Below are 23531 nucleotides of genomic sequence, written 5' to 3'. Positions count from 1 at the left end.
TTCCTTTTTGCAATATCTTTTTTTCAATTTTAAAATATAATCACACTTTAGGGTTTGTTTGCGAGTTGGTTTTTGGAGAATAGTGGAGAGAAGGAGAAGGCTTGGAAGACATGAAATACACTTACAAGATGGCTCTCAAGCCTTCCCTTTCCTTTCTTTCCCCTCCAAATTTAAACTCGCAAACAAACCATTAATAAGCATGATGTAGTTAAGATGCCATTTTTATCATGTTTCTTATAGAACTCATGCAAATATGTTATATTATTAACTGATTTGATTGGCTCTACTTTATACTAAAAACACCTATTATGGGAATTTTCTCTATATGCAAGATTCAAATACAAATCATTTTGGAAGAAACGAACTTGTATCATCCAACCCAACAATTTGTTAGTTGCAGGTATAATTTTAAACCTATTATTAAAAGAGTCAAACATCATTTTAGTTCTTGAAAGATTGAATATTCATCAACTAACTTCTACAAAGATTTTTCCCCACCAGCTCATTCCCTAAAAACTTGAAATGAACATCACATTCATCACTAAAACTAACAAGCATGCATTTGGAATACCACACGAGATACATATGGAATATCATGTTTGTCTCAAGTAGAGATAACAAAACTATTCGGGCTTGTAGGTGGCCACAATACTACCAACAATAATAACATAGAAGTGGAGACAAATATCATAATACACATCCATACATTATAAAATTAATTTACTATATAGTTTATATATAAACTATACTTTTTATTATGCTCAAATTATATATCATCTATTTTATTAAGTGTGAATACTTATCACTACTGGCATGAGTATACTAAACTAGATGTGGATGTTAACTTGTGTAAACACTACCCATATAATCCCTATTCTCAAGAATCCAACATAAGGCAAATTTGATATTTTGAAGGACTATTTTGATGATAAAAAATTTCAATTAAATTGGTGTCTATCAAATATTTAAACTAATATTTTACTCTTAATAACATTAAAATGCAATGTCATGAAAGAAATTATTTGAAACTCAGATTCCTTGTATGTATGAGAAATTGGATAGGAGGATATGGATAAACCCTGTAAACCCATAAAATTCCCAATTCATGAAACGAAACTACTTAGTTAGGAGCTGAAAAGCGCGCCTATTCTCAATTTCACTCCAACTCTCTGAAATCCTCCCATTGTTATGGACCTCATTCTCCAATCTAGGTCAAACCCACTTCTAGTTTCATCATCACCACTCACCCCAACCTCTCAAAATCCAATCTTTTTCACACCCCACTACCGCACAACCACAACAAGAAAGCTCAAGTTCCGAGCTTCAGCTTCCGCAGACCCAAATGGGGCTCCCTGGCTTGACATTTCCGAATCGCTGCAGCGTGGTTCGAGGCGGTTTTGGTTGAAGTTTGGGGAGATGGTAAAGAAGGAAGCAGGTTTTGACTTGGAAGATTTTGGTAATGTTAGTAAGGTTGGCGAGGTTGTTGATGGAGTGAAGGCACGTGGAGATGAATTTGGAAGGTTTGGGAGTAATTGGGTATCTGAGTTTGTGGATTGGAACCGTTGGGAACGTTGGAAGGTAATTCAGTTGATTACTTTAGTTTGATTTTGTTCTAAATTTCATTTATTGAATGAAAAAAGGGAGTGTTTTTAATCTGATTTGGATTTGGTTGATGTAGAGAGTGTGATATATAGTGTTTTGTTTGTGTGTGATTGTGTTATTTTTAGTTAAGTAAATGTTTTTGTTTGTTTAAGAGTAGGAGAGTTATGTTTTGCTTTTGTTTGTTGGGTTTTGAGTGAGATCAATTACTGACTTAGCATGAGGCTGTGCATGCCAATGAGCGAATAATACTAATTTCCACAGTCAAGTGCAACCATGTAAGTGCAGACACTTCAAACAGATGTGTGCATGTGCACCTATCCTTATGGGAATTCACAGACTTTATCGAGTATTCCTAGTTGTATTATACAATTTAATTATTACTTTTTTGAATTTTATAACATTAATAGGTGAATCGTGAATGTTAGCATTTGGTTATGTTTGTGCTAACTTTTAAACTAATTCTGTTTTTAAATTTTATATCCTGTACTGTTAATTTATACTGATTTTGTGTATTGCAACAAAACCATGTCTTGTCTTCTAATTTTTAAAATTTGTTGTATCCACGTGTCTGTGTCATATCGTATTTGTGCCCCTATGTCATATCCGTGATTCATGGGAGAATGACTAGCCAAAAGCTTGTGGTTGTGTGTGGTTCAGTGGATGCCTTCATTTCAGTGGCATCCGATTTCCTTTTACATACACAATAGGGTAATGTTGTGTTTATGACCTTCTATACTCATGGTTGATTTTCAAATCCTTTTGTTTACATGCAGTTTATGTTCTCTTCTGGAAGTATTCATTAGAAATTTATTTTCAAAGTATTGAATTTTCTGATCAGTTGCATTAGGTTAATAACTGTTCGGCATTTATGTATTTCTTCTCCCTTTAGAACCATTTACTCCATACTGAACATTTTGATTGAAAGAGATGTAATTTCAACTTTTGTACCAACATGGCAATCTTGGACTGGTTGCTTTTTCCATTCAACTTGCTTCAGTTATTTTTTTTAATTCTTCCATATTTTTTTAATGTCAACTAAAATAGTGATGCTTGTTTTTGTTCCAGAATATTAAGAACTGGGAACCTAAGCGAATCGGAGCATTAGTTCTTTATATATTTGTTGTGGCATTTACTTGTAGAGGAATATACATAGCAATTCAAGCACCTTATCTGAATCGCCAGAAAAAAGAATTGACAGAAGCTTACATGGAAGCATTAATTCCTGAGCCATCCCCCAGTAACATTAGAAGGTAAGTCAATCCTCATATATTCACAATGCTTCTAACATACTCATTTGTTCTATGCTATGGGCAACTAACATTGTTATTGTTGTAATTTCTTACAAAATGAATATTTGTTCCAATTTTCTTTCTTTCTTCTGTATGGACATTGTTCTTTCACTAGATTCCTCCTAAGATATGATTTTAATCAAATAGAATGGTAAAAATCCCCATACTGTTAGTAAGTAGACCAGTCATCAGTTGAAACAATACACTAGCATGAACTGAAGCCTAAAATTAGCATCTTCTGAAAAGACATGTTAATTGATAAAATAAAGGGAAAGAAAAGGCTGACATTGATAAAAAGAGGTTATCATCATTGGCATACTGGAGTCTGGACTACAGGATAATTTCTTGATTTGACAAAGGCATTTTTATACTGTATGTTCAATAACCTTGGACTTGGGCGGTCAAAGAAGATTAAACATTTATAATCAGCTATGGATGATGATGCATCAGAGGCATGGTTTCAGACTGTGGGTAGTGTCACTTAATACAGCTTGAATATTGCTGTTGCGGCATCACCCCACAATTATGGGTGATCATTTTCTCAAGAAAAATCTGCAAATAATTGCAATGGCACAATGTTGCAGCTCTTGTTTAAAAAAACTCAAAAACTTAAAATTTCAACGTTGCATCAGCAGAAACCCACAGTGCAATAGCCATAGCACTTGCAATAACAGTAACTAGGGTGTAACCTCAACTGCAATTTTTAACCATGATCAAACTATTCAGTCAACAATAAAAGTATCCTCCACAAATTTAGTGATCCTATCTATTGTTTTATACCCTATCAATGTACTTTATTGCTCACAATCCTGACATTGTACTTGAAATCCATAAAACCTAGTGGTGAAGGTTTTCCTCCAACCACTGATGACCGTTAAAAAATCCAATCATTGCCATACCTATTTGAAGCCTAAACTACAATAAACCATTTCATATACTGAACCTTGTAATGTATTGTGCCCATTTATCCTGGGTTTTTATTAATTATTTAATTTCAGATTTAAGAAGGGTATATGGAAGAAGACGACACCAAAAGGCCTGAAAATGAAAAAGTTTATTGAAGGACCTGATGGAACTCTTGTTCATGATAATTCTTATGTTGGAGAGGATGCATGGGAGGATGATCTAGAGGCTCCTGAGGAACATGTAAAAAAAATTATAGAGGATGATGAAAGACTAAAGAAAGAAGAGAAGAAAGAACTAACAAAAGGCTTGGGCATTTCAGGTTCTCTTTACTTTGTACAATTTTGGTTATTTTATTCTATTTTTGAGGAATTTTGTCTCCTCTCATCTCCTGCTAAACTTACATTCCAAATACTCTGTCGTACCTCTACTTAACGAAAGTCATGTACTTCTGAAGCTTATCTCAACATGTCTAGCTTCCTATTTATTTCCTGTCTTGACTCCCCACAAAAAGCATACATTGTGTCGCCTACTTTTGAACATGCTTAGTAAGCACATCCAATACCATATCCTTAATTGCACAAACTGATTTCTTCCGAAGCCATAGGCTGGTTATTGTCATTTTATGATATCAAATTCAAAGCAACTTTGTTGGGACTCGGGGAATGAGTTCATCTCTCTATCTGTGATTTGCCTATGGGGCCACACACTCTCCATCTTTTTCATTCTTAACAGTGTTTATTTTAATGTTTCTAAGCAGGTGAAGTTCAAACTGAGAGCACATGGCGTGAGAGGCTTCATAAATGGAGAGAAACCCTTAGAAAAGAACGTCTAGTTGAACAAATGGATTCCTCAAATTCCAAATACGTAGTTGAATTTGACATGAAAGAGGTGGAAAATAGTCTTCGCAAGGATGTGGCAGAAAAGGTGACAGGTACTGAGGGAACTAGGGCTCTGTGGATAGCTAAGAGATGGTGGCACTATCGTCCTAAACTCCCTTACAATTATTTTCTTGATAAACTTGATAGTTCTGAGGTGAGTTCTATTTCTATTTTCCCTGTAATAATATTCATATTTCAAGTTGGTCAGGATGCATGCTATTAATTTAATTTGCTGTCTATTCTTGCAAATGTGTGAATATGATATGCAAGGATTGAATTCTATAACTTAGATTGATGCATCCTAGAAAGGATTAATTCCTGTGATTAGCCAATGTTCCATAAATAAACAACACTATCTCCATTGACATTCGAAGATATGATAATTATTGAAACAGATGCATTTGAAAGAAATTGTGTGCATTGTGTACACGCTGTTTATCTTACTTATACTAGGAGTGCATAAAGTACAAGAGCTACTCAAGGCCTAATTACATGTCTAATTAACCAATATTAACTACTTTAATAATTGTAGTTGGTGAATATCATAACACCTGGTACATTTTTGATGAATCTGCCATTCTCTTGGTATTTGCATTCCCCTTCTAGCTTAAACTTACTTTGAGTTTGTTGCAAATACACACACAAATATAAAAAAAGAACACCTAGACCTAAAACTACTCAGCCCATCTAAACCAATTCACACCCCTTTAACTTCTTCCGGTTAGTCTAGACGATATTAGATCTCACAGCACCCAGTAACACAATCAAAGTCCTTTAATGGCCATAGTATTCAGTCTGCAACTCCATTGACACTAGAATAACAATCTGTATATCAAGACTAAATATATCAACTGCAAACTGACTCACTGGATTGGATCAATAGCTACATGATTCTTTGGGTCAACTAGCAATTATCACTCATGGCTGACCATTATTCCACAACATTTAGCAATGCCGAATGGTCATCTATCAAATGCCGAGAAAAGACTAAAAAAATACCTTTTTTCAGAAGTTTAGAAAAATCACTTCACTACTCGGGACTGTAAACGAGAGATAGAACTGATTCTAGCATAGAAACAGAGAAAACCGGGAAGATGAGGGAACAAGACACATGTCTCATTTGCTATCTTCCTAATTTTTTTGACCATCTCCTCCCACATATCGTTATCATGTCATCAGATTATGGAATCAATCTATGAGAATCTAATAAAGATCAAGGGGAGATTATCTACAAAAGAAGATACTTAAGAATCAAGTAATCCTAGTGACCACACAACAATCCAGAGGTTATAAATACCCACATCCATGTGCACACTTTCTAACTCTCCTCTTTTCCTCTTTTGAGAAAACTACGTAGCCTTGATTTCATCTTACTCACTTGAGGGTACAACTACGTAGGGCCAAGGTTTAAATCTTGCCATGCTAACCTTTTGATAGTAATACATTTTCATCTTTTTGATATCTGGCAATATCATTGGAAATTCAATTTTTGTAGTTGAATTATCATTTGCAATGACTGATTTCAAATATGAATGTCTAGTGTCCCTGTTGTTTTATCATCTCCATGTGAAGTCCTTATGGCTAGTTAAATTTTGTGTACATTAACATTTTATAAGTTAGGTCAGTTGGTGATTGCTGAGCTAAACTCTTTTGGACAGGTAGAAGCTATTGTGTTTACTGAAGACTTAAAAAGATTGTATGTGACAATGAAAGAAGGTTTTCCACTGGAGTTTGTGGTAAGTTTCTTGAATACTGTTACTGCTGATTAAAAATCTCAAATTTCTCCAAGGTTTTCCAGCTGTTATTCCTTTTGGTTGTCCGGTTGATTGACACATTTCATGTGTGGTAGGTTGATATCCCTCTTGATCCTTATCTGTTTGAGATGATTACAAGTTCTGGAGCTGAAGTAGATCTTCTTCAGAAGAAACAGATCCATTATTTTATGAAAGTTGTCATTGCATTGTTACCTGGAATACTAATTCTCTGGCTTATAAGGGAGTCTGTGATGCTTCTGCACATCACCTCCAGCCGTTTTCTTTACAAAAAGTATAACCAACTCTTTGATATGGCTTATGCAGAAAATTTCATCATGGTAAGCTTTTGATCTCCAATAAACTGTAGGAAAGAGGCCACAAAACAAAAATTACTCAACTTTGTTGAATTTTTTTATAAAATGTCCCTTTTATTTGTTCTGTTTAGGCATATGAAATATTCTTGTTCCAATAGATTTTTTTTTACAAATGCAAAAGGGATGTAGACTTCACATTAGAATCCTGATTTGATGAATTTATATTTAAATTAAGTGATCTTCTCATTTTAGACCTAGAAGGTGAGCCTTGGCGCAGCGGTAAGGCTGTTAGCCTTGTGACCTGGTGGTCATGGATTCACATTATGGAAACAAATTATTCTCTTTCGAGGGTAAGGTTGTATAAATCTGTACTCCCCGGACCCTACTAGGTGGGAGCCTCATGCGTTGGGCCACCCTTTGATCTTTTCATTTTGGAGGCGACACATATTTACTTCATTTACAGCAGTTATGCTCTTTCCACTGAAATACTAAAGGCTGATATATGCAGCATCTGGTTCTACATCGGTATTACATCTTTTCTATTTATTTTCTACTTATGAGTTTTAAGATTAGTTATGTTCCTCTATTTGTCACAGCCAGTTGGAGATGTTGGTGAAACAAAATCTATGTACAAGGAAGTTGTGTTAGGGGGTGATGTTTGGGATCTTCTTGATGAGTTGATGATCTATATGGGAAATCCTATGCAGTTCTATGAAAAGGGTGTTCAGTTCGTGCGGGTAAGATATTTTATATTTGAATAGCCAGTTATCCCCCTCAGTGCTTTGTTATAAGTGACATCATAGCAATTAAGCTGTTTGATGAGCAAGCACAATGCAGGGTGTTCTACTCTCTGGACCTCCAGGAACAGGAAAAACACTTTTTGCCAGGACACTTGCAAAAGAAGGTGGATTGCCTTTTGTTTTTGCTTCTGGTGCGGAGTTCACAGATAGTGAAAAAAGTGGAGCAGCTAGGATCAATGAGATGTTTTCCATTGCTAGGAGAAATGTAAGTAACTAAGCATTAGGTAGTTGTAATATCAAATGCAATTTATAATGACAAATCACGGTCTCTTGTAAGTTATGTTACATACTCTTTGTTAGCGATGCTCATGCCCGGTGTTGTGTGATACTATTTGTCAAATGGAAATTAGATGTTGTAGCTTGTTGCAAATCTTTTTTGTACAATTTTGAAAATATGAACGCATTCCTTCATTTATTTGCTTCGTAACTATCAAAGTCAGAACTGTTTGTCCTGAGTATATAGTCCACTAAAGCCTTGTGGCAGTGGATGGAGATTTTGAGTATTGTAAATATCCCAAAATATATGCTTCAATTATAATAGTTTTCATAAATAGGAAAAAAAAGGAAAATTCGTATGATTCAGGAATTCCCTACAATTTCAGGATTTGCAAATTATATCATACCAACAATCAAACCTTTATCCCACTAGGTAGGGTCGGCTTGGTGTTTTATCATGTAGTATACATTCCCGATGGCTGAGGAATTTCTCTCAAGAAATTTCAAATTTCTAGATTCAAGTGGGGAGCTTGTTGTAACTCTGTAGTATATTGCTTCAAATACAAAACATTCGTTCTGGAGCTTTAACATGCAGAAGACCACGTTTTGATAAAAAGAATTATTATAAAGAGGAAAAAATGTACTAGACAAGTATAAGTAGATAAGATAGCTTCCTTGGCTTTGTTATGGTGGATTTTCTTATTCAATTTTTTATTTTATTTTTGATAAAGCTGTTCTGAATATTTTCCTGTGTTACGCTACTTTCCCCTCATAGTAGTCAAGCATTCATAGAGGTAGCATATTAGCAAACTCGAATAGGAATTAGACCATTTTTCTTTATTGAGTCATATTATTTTCAGAAACTCATTGGAAAAAACATATATTGAGTTAACTTTTTAAGTGGGTTTTTAATCTGAAGTTGGAATTAAACTTAGTTAACACCGTTTGAAAATTATTTTACTTTCCCTATACAAACTTCATTTTTTGCTCCACTTAATATTACCTGTGAAATTTATTCTTTCTTCTTCTGCAGGCACCTTGTTTTGTCTTTGTGGATGAAATAGATGCTATTGCTGGAAGACATGCTAGGAAGGATCCACGAAGAAGGGCAACTTTTGAGGCTCTTATTGCACAGCTTGATGGGGAGTAAGTATCACTTTGGGGAGTTATTACATAAGTGAAATATATATTATCATCATCTCTTTCATATTGGTTGGTTAGAGTCATCCCAGCCATGGCGAGGGATACGGCATCATCTTCGGTTATAGAACAGTAAAATGAAATTGTATTTTGACCGAATTCAGACTGAACAATTTGTTGGTGTGAGAGGAAACTTTCCAAGCTAGTACTCAAACTTGTTCTTGAAGAGAAGTTGGCTTCTATAGTGAGCATATGTTGTCTGTAATCTTATGTTGCTGTAACATGTAAAGGCTAGTGCTAGATATGAACCATACATAAGCCTGTGCCTACCAAGCTTAAGCTTTTATGAGAGATGGTCCTTCACATAGTATCAGAGCTTCTATGATGTATTACACTGGAGTTGGATCCTTGTCTTCTAAATAAAGTTGAGTTTCAGTACAAGGTAAACTAAGCCTGTCATTGTCTACATTTCAAGCTGAAGGGCACTTACTCACAAGGGGGCCTGTTAGACATAAAATCATTCATAAGCTTCTAACTATTATATGAGAAGTGTAGAGTACAAAGCAAGGGGATAAGACATCCTAATAAACAAACAAAAAAGATAAAGCCAAACCCAATTCCTAAGAGACGGTGTTGTGCAACAAAGCATGCCAACCCCTACATGTCTATCAAAGAAACAATGTCGTAGGCCTGTAGTGAACATTTTTATTATAGCCAGTGTATCGTAAGTATCATTCAGAAGTTTAAAGAAATCATTTGGTGAGATGATGCTAAGCTTCCTTGAATAAAAAGCACAACCTATTACTTATAAGATACAGAGTGATCCAACCACCCAAAGAGAAAAAAAGCTCATTCCCAACAATCTAACCACTTAGAAATGTTACAAACCTCTGGATACTAAAAGAACAAGAGAATCGAGAAGCTAATGAAGAATTTAACAACCTGCTGTTTTAGAAAAGGTGGCCAATACTTGACTATCTATGTTCATACTTGCCTACCAAACCACTTTTAGACAAGTTATAAGATGAGTATGTCTTGTTCGTTTGTCTGAGCATTTTGTATTATGCTGCATAGGGTAGGAATTTCTTTTCCTCTTGATTATTTTTCCTTGTAATGACTTTTGCCCCTCATCTATTCATTATATTAGCAAGGAAAAAACGGGTATTGACCGTCTCTCCCTCAGACAAGCTGTCATATTCATATGTGCCACAAATAGGCCCGATGAATTAGATCTTGAATTTGTTCGTCCTGGGCGTATAGATCGTCGTCTTTACATTGGTTTGCCTGATGCCAAGCAAAGAGTTCAAATTTTTGGCGTGCATAGTTCTGGAAAGCAACTTGCAGAGGATGTGAATTTTGAAAAGGTATATGGTTTATCTACCAATTTTAAGTTGATTTCTTTTTCTATTGAGCACTTAAATTGATTTCTTGCCTACACTAAACACACACATCAACATATAGAGGAATAGTTAAATACAGAGGCTACTGAAGTTGAAAGGGACACAAATGTAAATTTGAGTAAGTTGCTTATTGTGAGAAAGATAAGAAGGATCCATTTTGTGAAACAGCTTGCATCGAGTACATTCAAACATGCTTAAGCTATTATGAACTAAATTTAAAATTAAATTAAGAATGGGCTGTTAAAATGATTGTGTTGAGCAATAGTAGAACATATTCTGTAGATTGTTTAGGTTCTTAAAACTTTCAGGACATTGCATTCCAGTGATGAAATTATTAGTCACATTTTGGTAGTAGTATTCAATTGAATTTTTGAATGGTCAAAACGAAATATGCTTTAAGAGTATCCTGTAAACAAGTGCCACAATGTAAGCAGGACTTCTATCACTCTCATGTCCTCCAAATTGTGTAGTCTATTGAATGTATGCAAGACTTTATCTTCTTTGTGCTAACTGTGGCTGATCTCTTCTGCCTCTCGACAGCTTGTCTTCCGTACTGTTGGATTCTCAGGAGCAGATCTTAGAAACCTTGTCAACGAAGCAGCAATAATGTCGGTAGGTTTATTCTGCATAGATACTTATATTTTAAGTCTGTTGATATGCTACTAATGTTCATATTGTCAGCCCTGGTAAAACGCTTGCATGCACTAGCTCCCCTTGGTGCCTTTCGATGTAACTGCTATATATTATATATTATGAAGGGAGAGAAAAATAAGATTGTATATCGATAGCATTTGTTTGCATAAAATTACTCTTATAGCTGAGCCCTGCTTATTCTAACATACAAGGTTTCAGACCTTTTAGATGCCCTCCATGCATTCTTTCCAAATACGACTTTTTTACTTGGATGTTTCTTTGCTTATGAAGATTTATAGGCAGTTATCAAATAAAAAAATAAATTTGGTGGATGCTTTAAAGACACTTGAAAATTTTAGTGGATGTGTGCTTCATTAGCTTTGTGGGCCATTACATTATTGTTTCCCCCTTTAACTACGTTCTTAATGCTATAGCTGATTTGTCACACATAAAGGTATAAAGCAAGGGATTTCCGTTGTTCAAGGTGCACCTAAGAATATCTCAATCATAGTGCCAACTAATGGCTGGTTGCTGATCTTGATATTTCATGTTTAACATGGCAAATATGTTTTATGTCATGTTCACCTAAACATTTTTTATTTTTTTTCAATATGAAATTCTAGTTTTTATTGTTCCTTTTTTAAAATCTTAACCATACAATTTTGTTGCTTGCAGGTGAGAAAAGGGCATTCCAAAATTTTCCAGGAAGACATTATTGATGTATTAGATAAACAACTGCTTGAGGGTATGGGTGTCCTTCTAACTGAGGAAGAGCAACAGAAATGTGAAGAAAGTGTATGTGTATCTTTGATTTATTACTGTGGATTTGACAGTAAATCACGTCGTGATGAATTTGTTACTGTACTATAGGTATCTTTTGAAAAGAGGAGACTTCTTGCTGTCCATGAAGCTGGTCATGTGGTGTTAGCTCACTTATTTCCTCGGTTTGACTGGCATGCATTTTCACAGCTCCTGCCAGGTGGCAAGGTGTGATGTCTTGTTACAGCATTATTCGAATGATGACTTATTATTATTATTTTACTTTATAAGGATTTTCTGTTCAACCTAAACAGGAAACTGCAATATCTGTATTCTACCCTCGAGAAGATATGGTTGACCAAGGTTATACAACCTTTGGTTACATGAGGATGCAAATGGTAGTGGCTCATGGTGGCCGATGTGCTGAACGTGTTGTATTTGGTGATGATATAACTGATGGAGGGAGAGATGATCTAGAAAAGATAACAAAGGTAATTAGTATATATCTAGCATTGGGAGTTTTTTTGCTACCTTAAAATAACTTATAAACACCATAGATATGGTTATTGTAGGCCGAGTTTAAGACAATTGCAGCATGACTATGTGGCTGAGTGGGTCAAAAGTCTATTCTTAAAAAAAGTTTTTATTGATTAAATGGTAATATACTAATTTTGGTTTTAATCAGTAAGCTTTTCTCACTGATATTTGTTTTCAGATTGCTAGGGAGATGGTAATCAGCCCTCAAAATCCAAGGTTGGGATTATTGGGTTTAACAAAAAGGATTGGCTTAGATGATCGACCAGACAGTTCAGACGGCGAGTTGATAAGATATAGAGTATATTCCTTCTATGCAGTACCAAATATATACAGTACTTTCCTCTCTGCAATGTGAAAGTAATTCTTTTTTTACCTCTTCATTCATGTTTAGTGGGACGATCCTCAAGTTATTCCTGCCAATATGACACTAGAGATGTCTGAGCTCTTTTCACGGGAGTTGACAAGGGTAATTCTGATTTGCTTTCTATCTATCAATCTTTGTTGTGTGAACTTGAATGGAACTCTAAGCATATGCAAGTTCTCTCTTGATTGTAATAAAGCCTCCTGTTGTGTGTAACTAGTGTTTCGAATTCTACAGATGCTAACACAAATGGCGGCATAACATGAACATGATATATTTGTACACAAGATCTAGAAAGAGAGTACTAACCAAGGCAGGATTTTGATTTTTTTTCTACATAATCAAGAGGGAAATAAAATATTATAAAAGTGGAGCATAATTGTTGAAAATTTAAAATGTTCTATCTATTACAGAAATTCATTTCCTCATTGATGATTTAATTAGCTGTATAGAGGTTTCTGCAGCTTACGTTCACTTTTAATTAGAACTGTACAGCAATTTTGAACTAAGATCTGAAGAAATGTCTTCTGATATGACCTTTGTAATTATATTATTTTCTCGGTACATATCCGATGTTGTTAAGTTGTTTCATTGCTATGTCATTACAGTACATTGAAGAAACAGAAGAACTTGCAATGAATGCTTTGAGGGATAATAGGCATATCCTGGACTTGGTTGCAAGGGAACTGCTGGAGAGATCAAGAATAACTGGATTGGTATGCTATGCTCCTATTTTTAACTTTTTATTTGGTGTATTATCCTCATTGAACTGTGTAATGCATTTGATTGCGGGTCAGCCCATTACAAAAGTCTATATAAGGAGAAATGTGGGGGATTGGATTGTAACTTCTAGCAAGGGTCCAAATTATGGAATTGAAGAGCATGAAGGTTTGGTAATCATTAGTGTGAGGAACCCTACCAGAAGGAGGTCCAGGAATGGTTTTATATCCAATACTTGCTCTCATGCAAGAGCTCTTTGGGCTTGGAAGAGTGGACAGTGTTATACCTTGTGGATAAATGTATTTTAGTATTGAAGAATGGAACCACTTGGTCAGAGTTTTTTATTACAAAAAAGGCAGTCTAGCGCATGAAGCTCTCACTAAGTTAGGCCCGGGGATGGTAGATGTACATAGCCTTACTCACAAGCGAAGAGGTTGTTTCCAGGATTTGAACCTATGGCATCTAGGGCACAAGGCAAACAACATTATCATTGCGCTATTTTCACACTCTATTCTAGATTGATCTTTTAGCCCACCTAAAAATAATATCCTTACCTTGTCTTTTCTTCTCTCCTGTATGAACATTTATATTTTCCCTTTTTAAGCATCTTTTGCTGTATGCATCCATAGGAAGTTGGAGAAAAATTGAAGGGATTGTCGCCAGTAATGTTTGAGGACTTTGTGAAGCCCTTCCAGTTAAACGTAGAACAGGTACTTTCTTTGCTAATGTGTTATACTTTTATTGTAACTATTTCCCTTCATAGCAACTCTGCTGCTCATCTTTTTCCTCCAAACGATGTAGTAAACTATAATTTAATCAATGCAGGACGGACCATTCCCACATAATGATCGTGTGCGATATCAGCCTCCGGATTTATATCCTGCTCCTCTCCATCGATGTTGACACATTCTGATCTCTATATTACAGCCTCCCTTCCTACAGTTCTCATCAGAGCCAGATAAATAAGTTTGGTGATGGTGTTAGTTTTCTTTAGGAAGATGACCATTACATGCACATTAATGGAACAAGTATGGAATCAAGGGGAATATAGTGGAGCTGAAGTTTTACCTATTCCTCCTCAATGTACCAGGGGTAGATACCTCAATTGATGAATTCCTTATGCTGCTCAGTCTTGAAGACCTGTCAAAAATCTCAAGGGGTCTTGCTTAATTGAATAAGCTAGAATGCATACTTGATAGTTTTGTATGACAGTCACTATTGAAATTATGTATCCAATTTTGGTGGTTGTATTAAATTCATTTAATAAGGGAAGATTTTAAGCCCTCAATATTTTGCAGTTATATTTTGAATGCTTGCAAGTTTGAAGTTGAATCTAGTGGAATGATTTGTATAGATTTGATATTACAACCAAGAGTAACAAGAAACCTTTACAATTATATGGACAAAAACAAAATTGGTTTTTTCTTCTCAATATGATGAAATATTTTGCTCTTTATGACCTAGCAGTGCAAACACTTCATAAGTTCTTATCCATTCAATCGTTGACTTAGCTTAAAGTGATTTTTCTCCTTTGCTATCTGTATTAATGGATTAGTGCATTAAAAGATAATAGAAAATAAGAGGCTAATTTCAGCCAATGATGCAAGTTCTTCATTGCACCCAATGCATACAGCCTCCATATTAGTTATAGGCATGAAGGTTAGATTGATGTTTGGCATTAGTTGCAAAAGGTGAATGTTTATTCTAAGGGAACTTATTTAAATGTGCTACCATATATTTGTTTTAAAATATGGGTTACAATAGTTCCAAACATTAACTAAAGTGTCCCAATTTAAAAAAAAAACGATTTTGGCCTTATTTAAAATCTGAGGACCAATTTGATATTTTTTTAAATCAGAGAAACTAACAGGTTGGTAGAGATTTGTTTGGCAAAGCTAACAGATAAATTATTCCTCAAAATTTAATTATGTTTGCCCTTTGCAATAGAAATTTGAGCATTTAGAAAATAACAATAGCAATCAAAGTCCTGACGCACAAATATAAAATTAAGTAGCAAAGTGAAAGTGATAACAGTCCTCAAGTCATTAATAAGGGTATCGAACCTTGCTACAGCCTACAGCAGAAGAAATAATGAAACAAACGGAACATCCATGATATTGAAAAATGTTCTATCTTAGGGTAGAATGAACCAATATTTATCTTCTGTCACCATGATGCCTCCTATAAGGATAGTCATCAGATTCAGTATCCCTTCTTCTTTGTCCACGTTCATGTCCATGTTCTTCCCTTTTTTGTCTGTGATCATCATCCTCCCTTCTATGTCTGCGATCTTCATCCTCCCTTCTATGTCTGTGGTCATCATCCGGACTTCGTTTTCTTCGTCTGGGATCACTCTTCATATCTTGCTGTCCACTGTCTTCGGGTCTCTTCCTGTTATCTCTGTCATCCCTTCTTTCTACCAAATGGCTAGAATCTGTTTTTTTCCTATAATCACCACTACCCTGTCTTTCTGAGTATCTATCATCCAAGTCTCTTTTTCTTGAGTCTGGCTCATCTTTCCGCTTGTATTCATCACCTCTGTGCCTTGCCATGTGCTTTTCTCTGTCTTTCTTATCAGTGTGGGAATCCAAATCTCTTGTACCTCTTTCAGATCGTGCTTTATCATCTCGATTTCCCTGGTGACCTCTGCTTCTATCACCATGCCTGTCTCTGTTGTTTAAGCCTACCATCTCCTGATCCCTACTACTTCCACGAACAGGAACTTTAAAATCTTCCTTCCTACTTTTTTTCTCAATTTGGTCATCCCTGTCATGCCTTTGATGTTTTATGTGTTGCCTAGGACTTCCGGTGTTATCTTCATCAAAAACCATTTCATATCTGCACCATGAAATTGTTATTTCTCAGTTGAACAGCTATAATCAATCGCATAGACAATAAAAAGAAACACAAAGACACATGCAATCAGAAGTACAGACCTTGCATTGTGTCCACCACGTTGGGTATTATCATCCTTCAAGATGTATTTTGCAGGTTGTTGTTTCGTTGTATCATCTCCAGTGCAATCCTTGGCAATATGATTTGTAGAACCACATTTAAAGCAACCACCACCTGCAGTCAATAAATATTGTATAAATATTACAGTCGACAGAGGGAAGCGGCAACTCTTCACAATCAAACATTGGCATTCTGCAAAATGCCATAAAATTAAAGTATAAAACAAATGCTTACACAGTGAAATATTTATCCTTACCTTTACCCTTTTGATCCTTCCGCCTGTACTGTGACCACAGTTTTGCCACACTTTGACTAAAATCCACATGTATCCTTCGATCATCAATCAAAGCATTATCCATCTGCAGGGGGCAGTGAAAGAGAAAAGGTTAGGGAGATAGGTTTCTGATTAAACCAATATTTTTATGTATATATAACTAAAATGCTTGTTTGAACCCAGTTGGAAAAGAAGAAAAAAACTCTGCAACCCATTAAATCTAAGAGCTCAATCAAAACTGAGAGACAATAATAGGGATAACAAATAAAACATGTAAGTAGTTGAAACATTAACGAAGTTATCATTATTATTATTATTTTGGAGGTTGGTTAAGTAAAGATTATGAGACATGACCTCTGCAACTCTACTAAAGTAAACTTAAGTGAAAAATGAATGAAAAGAACCAACTTAACCTAATAGAATATTCAAAATGCATGAAGCAAAACAAAATCATTTAACTCCCAGAAAAGGAAAGGTGATACTTCATCAGTACAAAGATACTTGGGAACCTTCAGCATACCTTAAAATATGCCTGTTCACATGCCTGTACGTCATCAAACTCTGTCACAGTGAGTAAACATTAAATACTGTTGATTGAATTGTAACAACAGAGTACCACTTGTTTTCCAATTACAGAGTAGGTTTTATACAATCTAAACTTCAAAAATAAATCATCATAATATTAGAAATTACATATTCTAAACAAAAATGTAGATGTGCTTGAAGGAAATCAATATGATATCTTGATTATGTATATAGGGAATCTATACCGTATATATCACGGCTACCTGACTTTAAGACCATGCTTTCTTCATATGTGGATAACAGATGGCACATTAAATTTTAGTAGGACCTTTTGGCCAGAGGTGTTTGTTTTAGTTGTCATTCCATGCCAATAAGATATTTTTCATTTACATAATTCTCATATATCCACAATTTTATCAGAGATCAAGATCAGTTTCTTCATAGGATTTACACTTTTTTTTTTTGCAAATCAAATGATCGGGAATTTTCTAAATTCGAGTCCTTTTAAGGCCTCATTGACTTATGAATGGAATCAAGAAGGCCTTAACGGTGCTCAAATTCAGAAAATTCCCTGTCATTTAGCCCTTATGAAGGAAAGGGTACTCTGAGAAATTGGCCCTCATAATATCTCAAGACCAGAATATCTAACACCCCAGTAAGTTGTGTAGTGCCTTGACATTCCCCTGTCATTTTTTATGGATCTCAATTCCCGCCTGATAAGAGGCTATAAAAGATTAATATGATGAACTGGATCCTAAAGATCAAACTCACAAACAAGATTCTATATGTAAGTGTTCTGCACATCATACCCTTTCAATTATTCTTAAAACTAGGAAAATGAATATTATAACACTGAGAAATCTCATGTAAGACATTTGAGATGGGGAAACAGAGGCTTTATTTATAGTTACATATAAGTTAAGCATATCCGCAACAACAAAAAATAGGGGGAAAAGGTAAATATTCATGGCTTCTGTATAATGCATAATTGACAACCTGGAATGATATAGAAGGGATAAAAGCAATGCTTAAAGAGAGATAAAAATAATAACCACTTGAACATTACATTTCCTGCATGCAATTAAAATTAAAAAATTTAACACAAACGGCAAGTTGGAAATATTTACTGACCAATGAAAGCATAGCATAAACTGTCACCAGTCTTGTGATCACGGATGATTTCAGCCCTATCATCAAATATTTCAGGTGAAACTTAAAGTATGTACAGTATGATATTACTAAATGTGCTAAAGTCAAGTTCTCAATATTACTCACGAGGAAACATTTCCAAAGCGTGAAAAGATTGTATGCAAGTCCTCATCCTGAAATTCAAAGAGAAAATTATTAATATATAAAAAACTTACTGAATGCTACCTTGTTAGAAATCAAGGAATAAAAAGGATGTGGTACAGATCAAAATACAGCAAAAAAGATAACTCACCTCAGTAACTGGGTTCAATTTACATACAAAAAGTACATTATCTGGAGGCTTAATTTCAGCATCAGGAATATCCCCGATCTAAAAAAGGATGAAAAGGTTCAATTTATGAACAGTGTATTGTCTGGGCCCTGGAGGCTTAATCTCATAATCAAGAACACCCCCAGTCTAAAATAAGGATTTAAAGAGAATAATGCATCGGACCATAGTAACACAAGTAATAAAAAAATTATGTATCATATACTTACACTCTCAAGTATAACTGCTCTAGAGTGTGCTTCCTTATCTCTAATAACCTCCTCAAGCTCTGATGGGTCTAATTGTTCATCCATGGGTACCCAATCATCTTCAAGCCTCACACCATCATCAACCTAGTAAAATTGCATTAAGTCATGTCTTGAAAAGTTTGAACAGGTTTGCTTATGGAAGACTGTAAAATTAAATTATTCAGTATAATGTTTGAATTGATAATGAATGCATAACCTTGTTTAAACATATCTAATAAGTAAACCCAGTATTTCCAAATTAGACATACATTGGCTGTGTGAAAAAAATAATGTAAATATCACATAATCAGTTCATAATTGGTTGTTGCAACTTCCAAAATGTAGCATAAAAATCTTGACCTTTTTGCAAACCATTTTTAGTAGAAAAATAAAATTCATTTAAAAGAGGGAAAATAATATACAACAGAAGTGCTGAAACCAAACAAATACATAAATGCAGAATAACTCCAAATCCCTCTGCATATATCTTATCCTAATGCACCTGACAGTATAGCTTCCTTGGAAAATACAAGCATTTCCAAATGCACCATTCACAGGCAACAGCATAAACATTACAGCAGGAGAAATATCAAGCTAAGTATTTACTGACCCTAGTATAGTCTTCAAAATCTGCATTTTTATAAAGTGCCTCAAGAGAAAAGTTTCAACTACAAACAGACTTGTTGTCACATTTTTGTAAGCCTAATTTATGTAATTGCAAACTCAGTTCTTTAAAGCATGTCTAAAGAAGTTCTCAGTTTCCTATATGCACAAGTCAAGAAAAACGAGTTGAATGAACAAAAAAATTTCCAATTGGGTTCATCATCACAATAAATGGTTTATAACAGAAGGGGGCCATAACTTTGCTTTTTCAATTTATACTTCATTTCAAGATACCAAATACAGTACTACTATTACCTCATCTTTAGGTTTTCCCTCTGGTGAAGCATCAGGAATCATATCAGCTAGCTGAGGAGGATCATCATAAGGATCCTCCAAGATGTATGTGTGCTTGATTCTGTTCAAGTAATTCAAGAAGATGATTACATTACATTCTTGAAAAGACAAATAAGAAAACACAATTTACAAACAGCATTTATTAGTAGAGAACAATGAGTATAAACCGGATATTTTTATATGGCCTGCTCTTCTCATCCACATAAGCCTCATTTATTCTAGCCAAAGTCTCCAATCCTTCAGCTAGCTCACCAAAAACCTGCAGCAATGGACAAATTTCAAAAGCATAACCTCCATAGACTGTAACAAATGCTTTGCTCTACGTCCATTTTGCTTTCTCACAGCCTAGAAAACATGTTTATAGAAAAAAATTCAGTACACAAAGCATATAACTAAAATGCTTTCCACTGTCCCATAAATTAATCACCGGCCTCCCAACCAGCAGTCCCCTGGTCTTTTCATTCAAGAAGCTGTGAGGATTTCCTCCATTTTAATCAATTTGTTTTGTTGATTAAACGGTTTTAATCATATGATTTTAATCATATAACTAAAATGCTTTCCACTGTCCCATAAATTAATCCCCAGCCTTCCAACCAGCAGTACCCCTGGTCTTTTTATTCAAGAAGCTATGAGGATTTCCTCCATTTTAATCAATTTGTTTTGTTGATTAAACGATTTTAATCATATGATTTGTCTGGTGAAAAGAGGTCCCGCGAGTGACATGTTTAATCAATGTTTTCTAGGCTAAGAGAAACAATTAACATAAGTGCAGAAACAACATTAGGTCATACATTCAAGTGATAGAATAGACAGCCATTTTCAGCATTCTCTTTTCTCTTTCAATATCTTCTTAAAAGGATTTTAAAAAGAAACATATTCGACAGTCAAAAGCAATGTAATTGGTGATCAGGACATACTACTTAAGGAACGGGTACCAGAACCAAAATATTCATCTGCTCCTTAGAAACAAAGGTATGCAGCGTATATTATCTAAGTTTGTTCCGAAATCACTTATTTTCACATTATTTGAGTTAGGATATTCCTACAAATTCTTTACTACACTTCTTTTTACACGTAATCTTTCTTTCTATCTCTCTCTTCCTTCCCCATCAATTCAGCAATCACATATTCTTCATATCTTCCTATTTCTCTTCCCTACACCAACTACACCAAAAAAAGTGGTGTGGGAGAAATATTTTCCATCAAAATAATATAAATCAACTTATATAAATACATGGATGCAATTTTATTATTCTAATAATTTAATAGTATAACTATAATGACACAATGTTTGGTTCAAACAGCACTAACACTAATTACAACTTTTATAGTGAGCATTCCAAAATCCATAAGCCTTCAAAAAGATGCCTCAATATGTGCAAGAAGGGTGACAACTTGACAAATAAAGATTACAAAGCAAGATCTCCCTCACATGAATATCTTGTATAAGCCTGGAGGGATGATATGCTCTTTTGAGCTAATTTACAATTGATTATATTTTATTTTTACTCTTGTTTTCTGTAACTAAAAGATAATTGTGTTACTTTGTAAAACACAAAATGCTTAAACGCTAATAAAAGGTTATCATTATTAATGGGATTAAACACTAAAATAGAGCTAGTAGTTCAATCATTCTCTAACTTAACCCCTTGTCATAACTACACAAAGTAAAAAACAAAAATGGGTAGGGGAATTGAAATTACAATAAATTTACTATATTCAAATCTACAAGATAGTTAAATATTTCAGTGTAATTGATGTCAGCAAGCACATGTACCCAAGTATAACAAAGAAAGCAAAGATGCATAGAAAACTTACTGTGTGCTTTCCGTCAAGGTAATCAAGGTCATCACGCAGAGTGATATAAAACTGAAGACAGAAACAAACAATACAATATTAATTGTATATATATATTCTTTAATCATGGGGAAAACTACACCAAATTCCTTGAAACTGTATCTGATACACCTTTGTTTAAGAAGTTACATTGACCTAACTTGAGTTATATGCTGTAACTGTAAGCAGTATAAATGAATGACAATTGACAACACAAACTTCAGGGTTAAGTGCAATGACAATATAAACCTCAAAGGAGGTCAGTATGATTTCTAAAACATGAAGAAAACCGAGCGTAATTAAGGTTCGTTTGTTTAAGAGTTAAAAAAAAAGTTATCCTAAAATATACTCCAAAACTGGAGAAAAAAATTATAGCTACTCAGTCACTGAAGCTGAAATTTCAGCTTTGCTTTATTACAGCTTCTGCTCTTTACTAATACCCCAACGAAACAGCAATACAATAAAATCACAGCTTAAATTAACATACCCTAAATCAAATTTCAAAGGAACCGAGTATAGCTTTCCTTATCATATAATACAAAGCAATGCAATAAGGCAATAATGAAGCATGACATACCTGTGAAGCACTAAGATTCTCTCCAGCACTAGCCATAGCAAATGTTCCAGTCTTAGAATGTTTAAGATCTAAATGAATTTCGTCGCTGAAAAAGCGCGCTTGCTCACCATAAAGAAACCTAAAAACACAAAAATCAGAAATGAACGTGTAAGAATCATAATTGAATGGTCTAGGGTTTAAGAAGTAGTTACTTACTTGTAGATGGAATCACCGCCAGTTCCGGTGGCGGTTGGATCACCGGTCTGAGCAGTGAAATCTTTTTGAACACTGTGAAAAAGAGATCCATTGTAGTACTTAATTTTACAAAGCTTCAAGAAATTCTTGCAGGTTAAAGGACACTTGTCTGTGTGCAAATCTACGACTAGGTCTCCCAAGCTTGTTACGATTAGAACCGACATGGCCAACGAGTTAACTCAGTTGTTAGGTTGAGAGAAGAGGTGAAGTTGAGTTGAGTGGGTTTCTCAAATCACAATTCGGGTCAATTTTCTGCGTCTTGGATTTGTTTACGGCCTTAACTCTTCAATGTTTCTGCGTCTTCTAATAATATTGTTGTATAAAGCAATATATTTGTTTTATGGGGACTTGGAAAGCCATGCCACAATACATCTTTGGTATTTTCCTACCAAACATTTCTTTCTTTCAATTATTTACTCATTTGAATTTTGAAACAATTCATAAAAAAATCTTAATAATAATTAGATAAACTTATTTACTATCGACATTCTATATAACAAATTTGAGAGCTCAATTTCAAATCATATATAAAGGAATAAATATTTCATCAATAAATAATTTATAATATATCTTTTACCAGAATAAAAATTTCTAAGAAGAAGTATTTAATTGGGATCCATCTTCAGATCAGAGCTAAAAAAATTAGGGATCACCTTATAATAAGGATTGACTTAGGCTTTTAGGTTATTTTTTATTGAATTTAGTTTTTTCTTCTAAATAATAATTCTAAGTCAATTCTGATTAAGTTTTTTTCATAAAATATTTTTTATTATTAAATAAATCTGAAATAATTGAAGAGATAAGGGAGATAGGCTAAAGCATTCACCTAATGAAATGATTATTAGATAATATTTACATCAAATCAAAAGTATACTAAATTACCTTAACTACATTACAAATTTCGTAACCTCTATAAAAACAATGTAATTAGTGTATATTTGTTAAAATTAAATAACAATAGTTTTATTAAAATTTAAAAAGATTTCCAAAAAAATAGACGAGATTATATTGTTAAGAATAATATACTATATAATATTCAGGAATCCAACGGAAGATTAGTACCCAACCACACTCTCTTGATACGATTATATGAACATAAATAAGTAAATAAAAAGTTTAATGCAAAAACAACTATGCATTCATTGAATTAAATCTAACTA

At 34.3% G+C, this 23531-nt stretch overlaps 2 protein-coding genes across 6 annotated transcripts; one reads left to right on the top strand and one right to left on the bottom strand.

The window, feature by feature from the left end:
* LOC109325317 (peptidyl-prolyl cis-trans isomerase CYP59-like) lies at window positions 766–22623 on the bottom strand. 3 transcript variants are annotated; one of them, XM_019557602.1, is made up of 14 exons: window positions 22333–22620; window positions 22138–22255; window positions 21543–21593; window positions 19892–19983; window positions 19686–19785; window positions 18750–18872; window positions 18505–18582; window positions 18339–18385; window positions 18195–18250; window positions 17059–17099; window positions 16521–16623; window positions 16246–16378; window positions 15417–16147; window positions 766–777 (listed from the first exon to the last, which is right to left on the bottom strand). In XM_019557602.1, exons 1-13 carry the CDS (start codon window positions 22533–22535, stop codon window positions 15466–15468), a joined length of 1827 nt encoding a protein of 608 aa, XP_019413147.1. In that variant the 5' UTR covers window positions 22536–22620; the 3' UTR covers window positions 766–777; window positions 15417–15465. The 3 variants fall into 3 exon arrangements, with proteins under 3 accessions (XP_019413147.1, XP_019413148.1, XP_019413146.1); XM_019557603.1 differs by lacking the exon at window positions 766–777 and having other exon boundaries at window positions 15273–15579; window positions 15634–16147; window positions 22333–22623; XM_019557601.1 differs by lacking the exon at window positions 766–777 and having other exon boundaries at window positions 15273–16147.
* Window positions 1034–14453, top strand: LOC109325316 (ATP-dependent zinc metalloprotease FTSH 12, chloroplastic). Of its 3 annotated transcripts, XR_002105119.1 has the most exons (20): window positions 1034–1578; window positions 2668–2852; window positions 3890–4116; window positions 4552–4829; window positions 6334–6411; window positions 6525–6767; window positions 7340–7480; window positions 7581–7748; window positions 8793–8905; window positions 10047–10263; window positions 10840–10911; window positions 11608–11727; window positions 11803–11919; window positions 12006–12182; window positions 12407–12526; window positions 12620–12694; window positions 13198–13305; window positions 13939–14019; window positions 14135–14280; window positions 14332–14453. XR_002105119.1 is itself a non-coding variant. In XM_019557600.1 (19 exons), exons 1-19 carry the CDS (start codon window positions 1189–1191, stop codon window positions 14210–14212), a joined length of 2985 nt encoding a protein of 994 aa, XP_019413145.1. In that variant the 5' UTR covers window positions 1034–1188; the 3' UTR covers window positions 14213–14453. The 3 variants fall into 3 exon arrangements, 2 of the variants coding, with proteins under 2 accessions (XP_019413145.1, XP_019413144.1); XM_019557600.1 differs by having other exon boundaries at window positions 4555–4829; window positions 14135–14453; XM_019557599.1 differs by having other exon boundaries at window positions 14135–14453.

This window comes from Lupinus angustifolius, chromosome LG13, assembly GCF_001865875.1.
Source record: "Lupinus angustifolius cultivar Tanjil chromosome LG13, LupAngTanjil_v1.0, whole genome shotgun sequence".
NCBI classification, from domain to species: domain Eukaryota; kingdom Viridiplantae; phylum Streptophyta; class Magnoliopsida; order Fabales; family Fabaceae; genus Lupinus; species Lupinus angustifolius.
Note: the sequence above shows the minus strand (reverse complement) of the source record. Positions and strands in the feature narration are given on the sequence as shown.

Bases quoted from the DNA above. Each gene is read 5' to 3' on its own strand.
- LOC109325316 (XM_019557599.1), top strand. From the start codon at position 1,189: ATGGACCTCATTCTCCAATCTAGGTCAAACCCACTTCTAGTTTCATCA. The intron at 12,695-13,197 runs GTAATTCTGATT...ATGTCATTACAG, and splicing joins TTTCACGGGAGTTGACAAGG to TACATTGAAGAAACAGAAGA. The intron at 14,020-14,134 runs GTACTTTCTTTG...TAATCAATGCAG, and splicing joins TCCAGTTAAACGTAGAACAG to GACGGACCATTCCCACATAA.
- LOC109325317 (XM_019557602.1), bottom strand. From the start codon at position 22,535: ATGTCGGTTCTAATCGTAACAAGCTTGGGAGACCTAGTCGTAGATTTG. The intron at 19,786-19,891 runs GTTTATACTCAT...TTACTTGAACAG, and splicing joins AGGCCATATAAAAATATCCG to AATCAAGCACACATACATCT. The intron at 18,386-18,504 runs GTGAGTTATCTT...TTTGAATTTCAG, and splicing joins AATTGAACCCAGTTACTGAG to GATGAGGACTTGCATACAAT.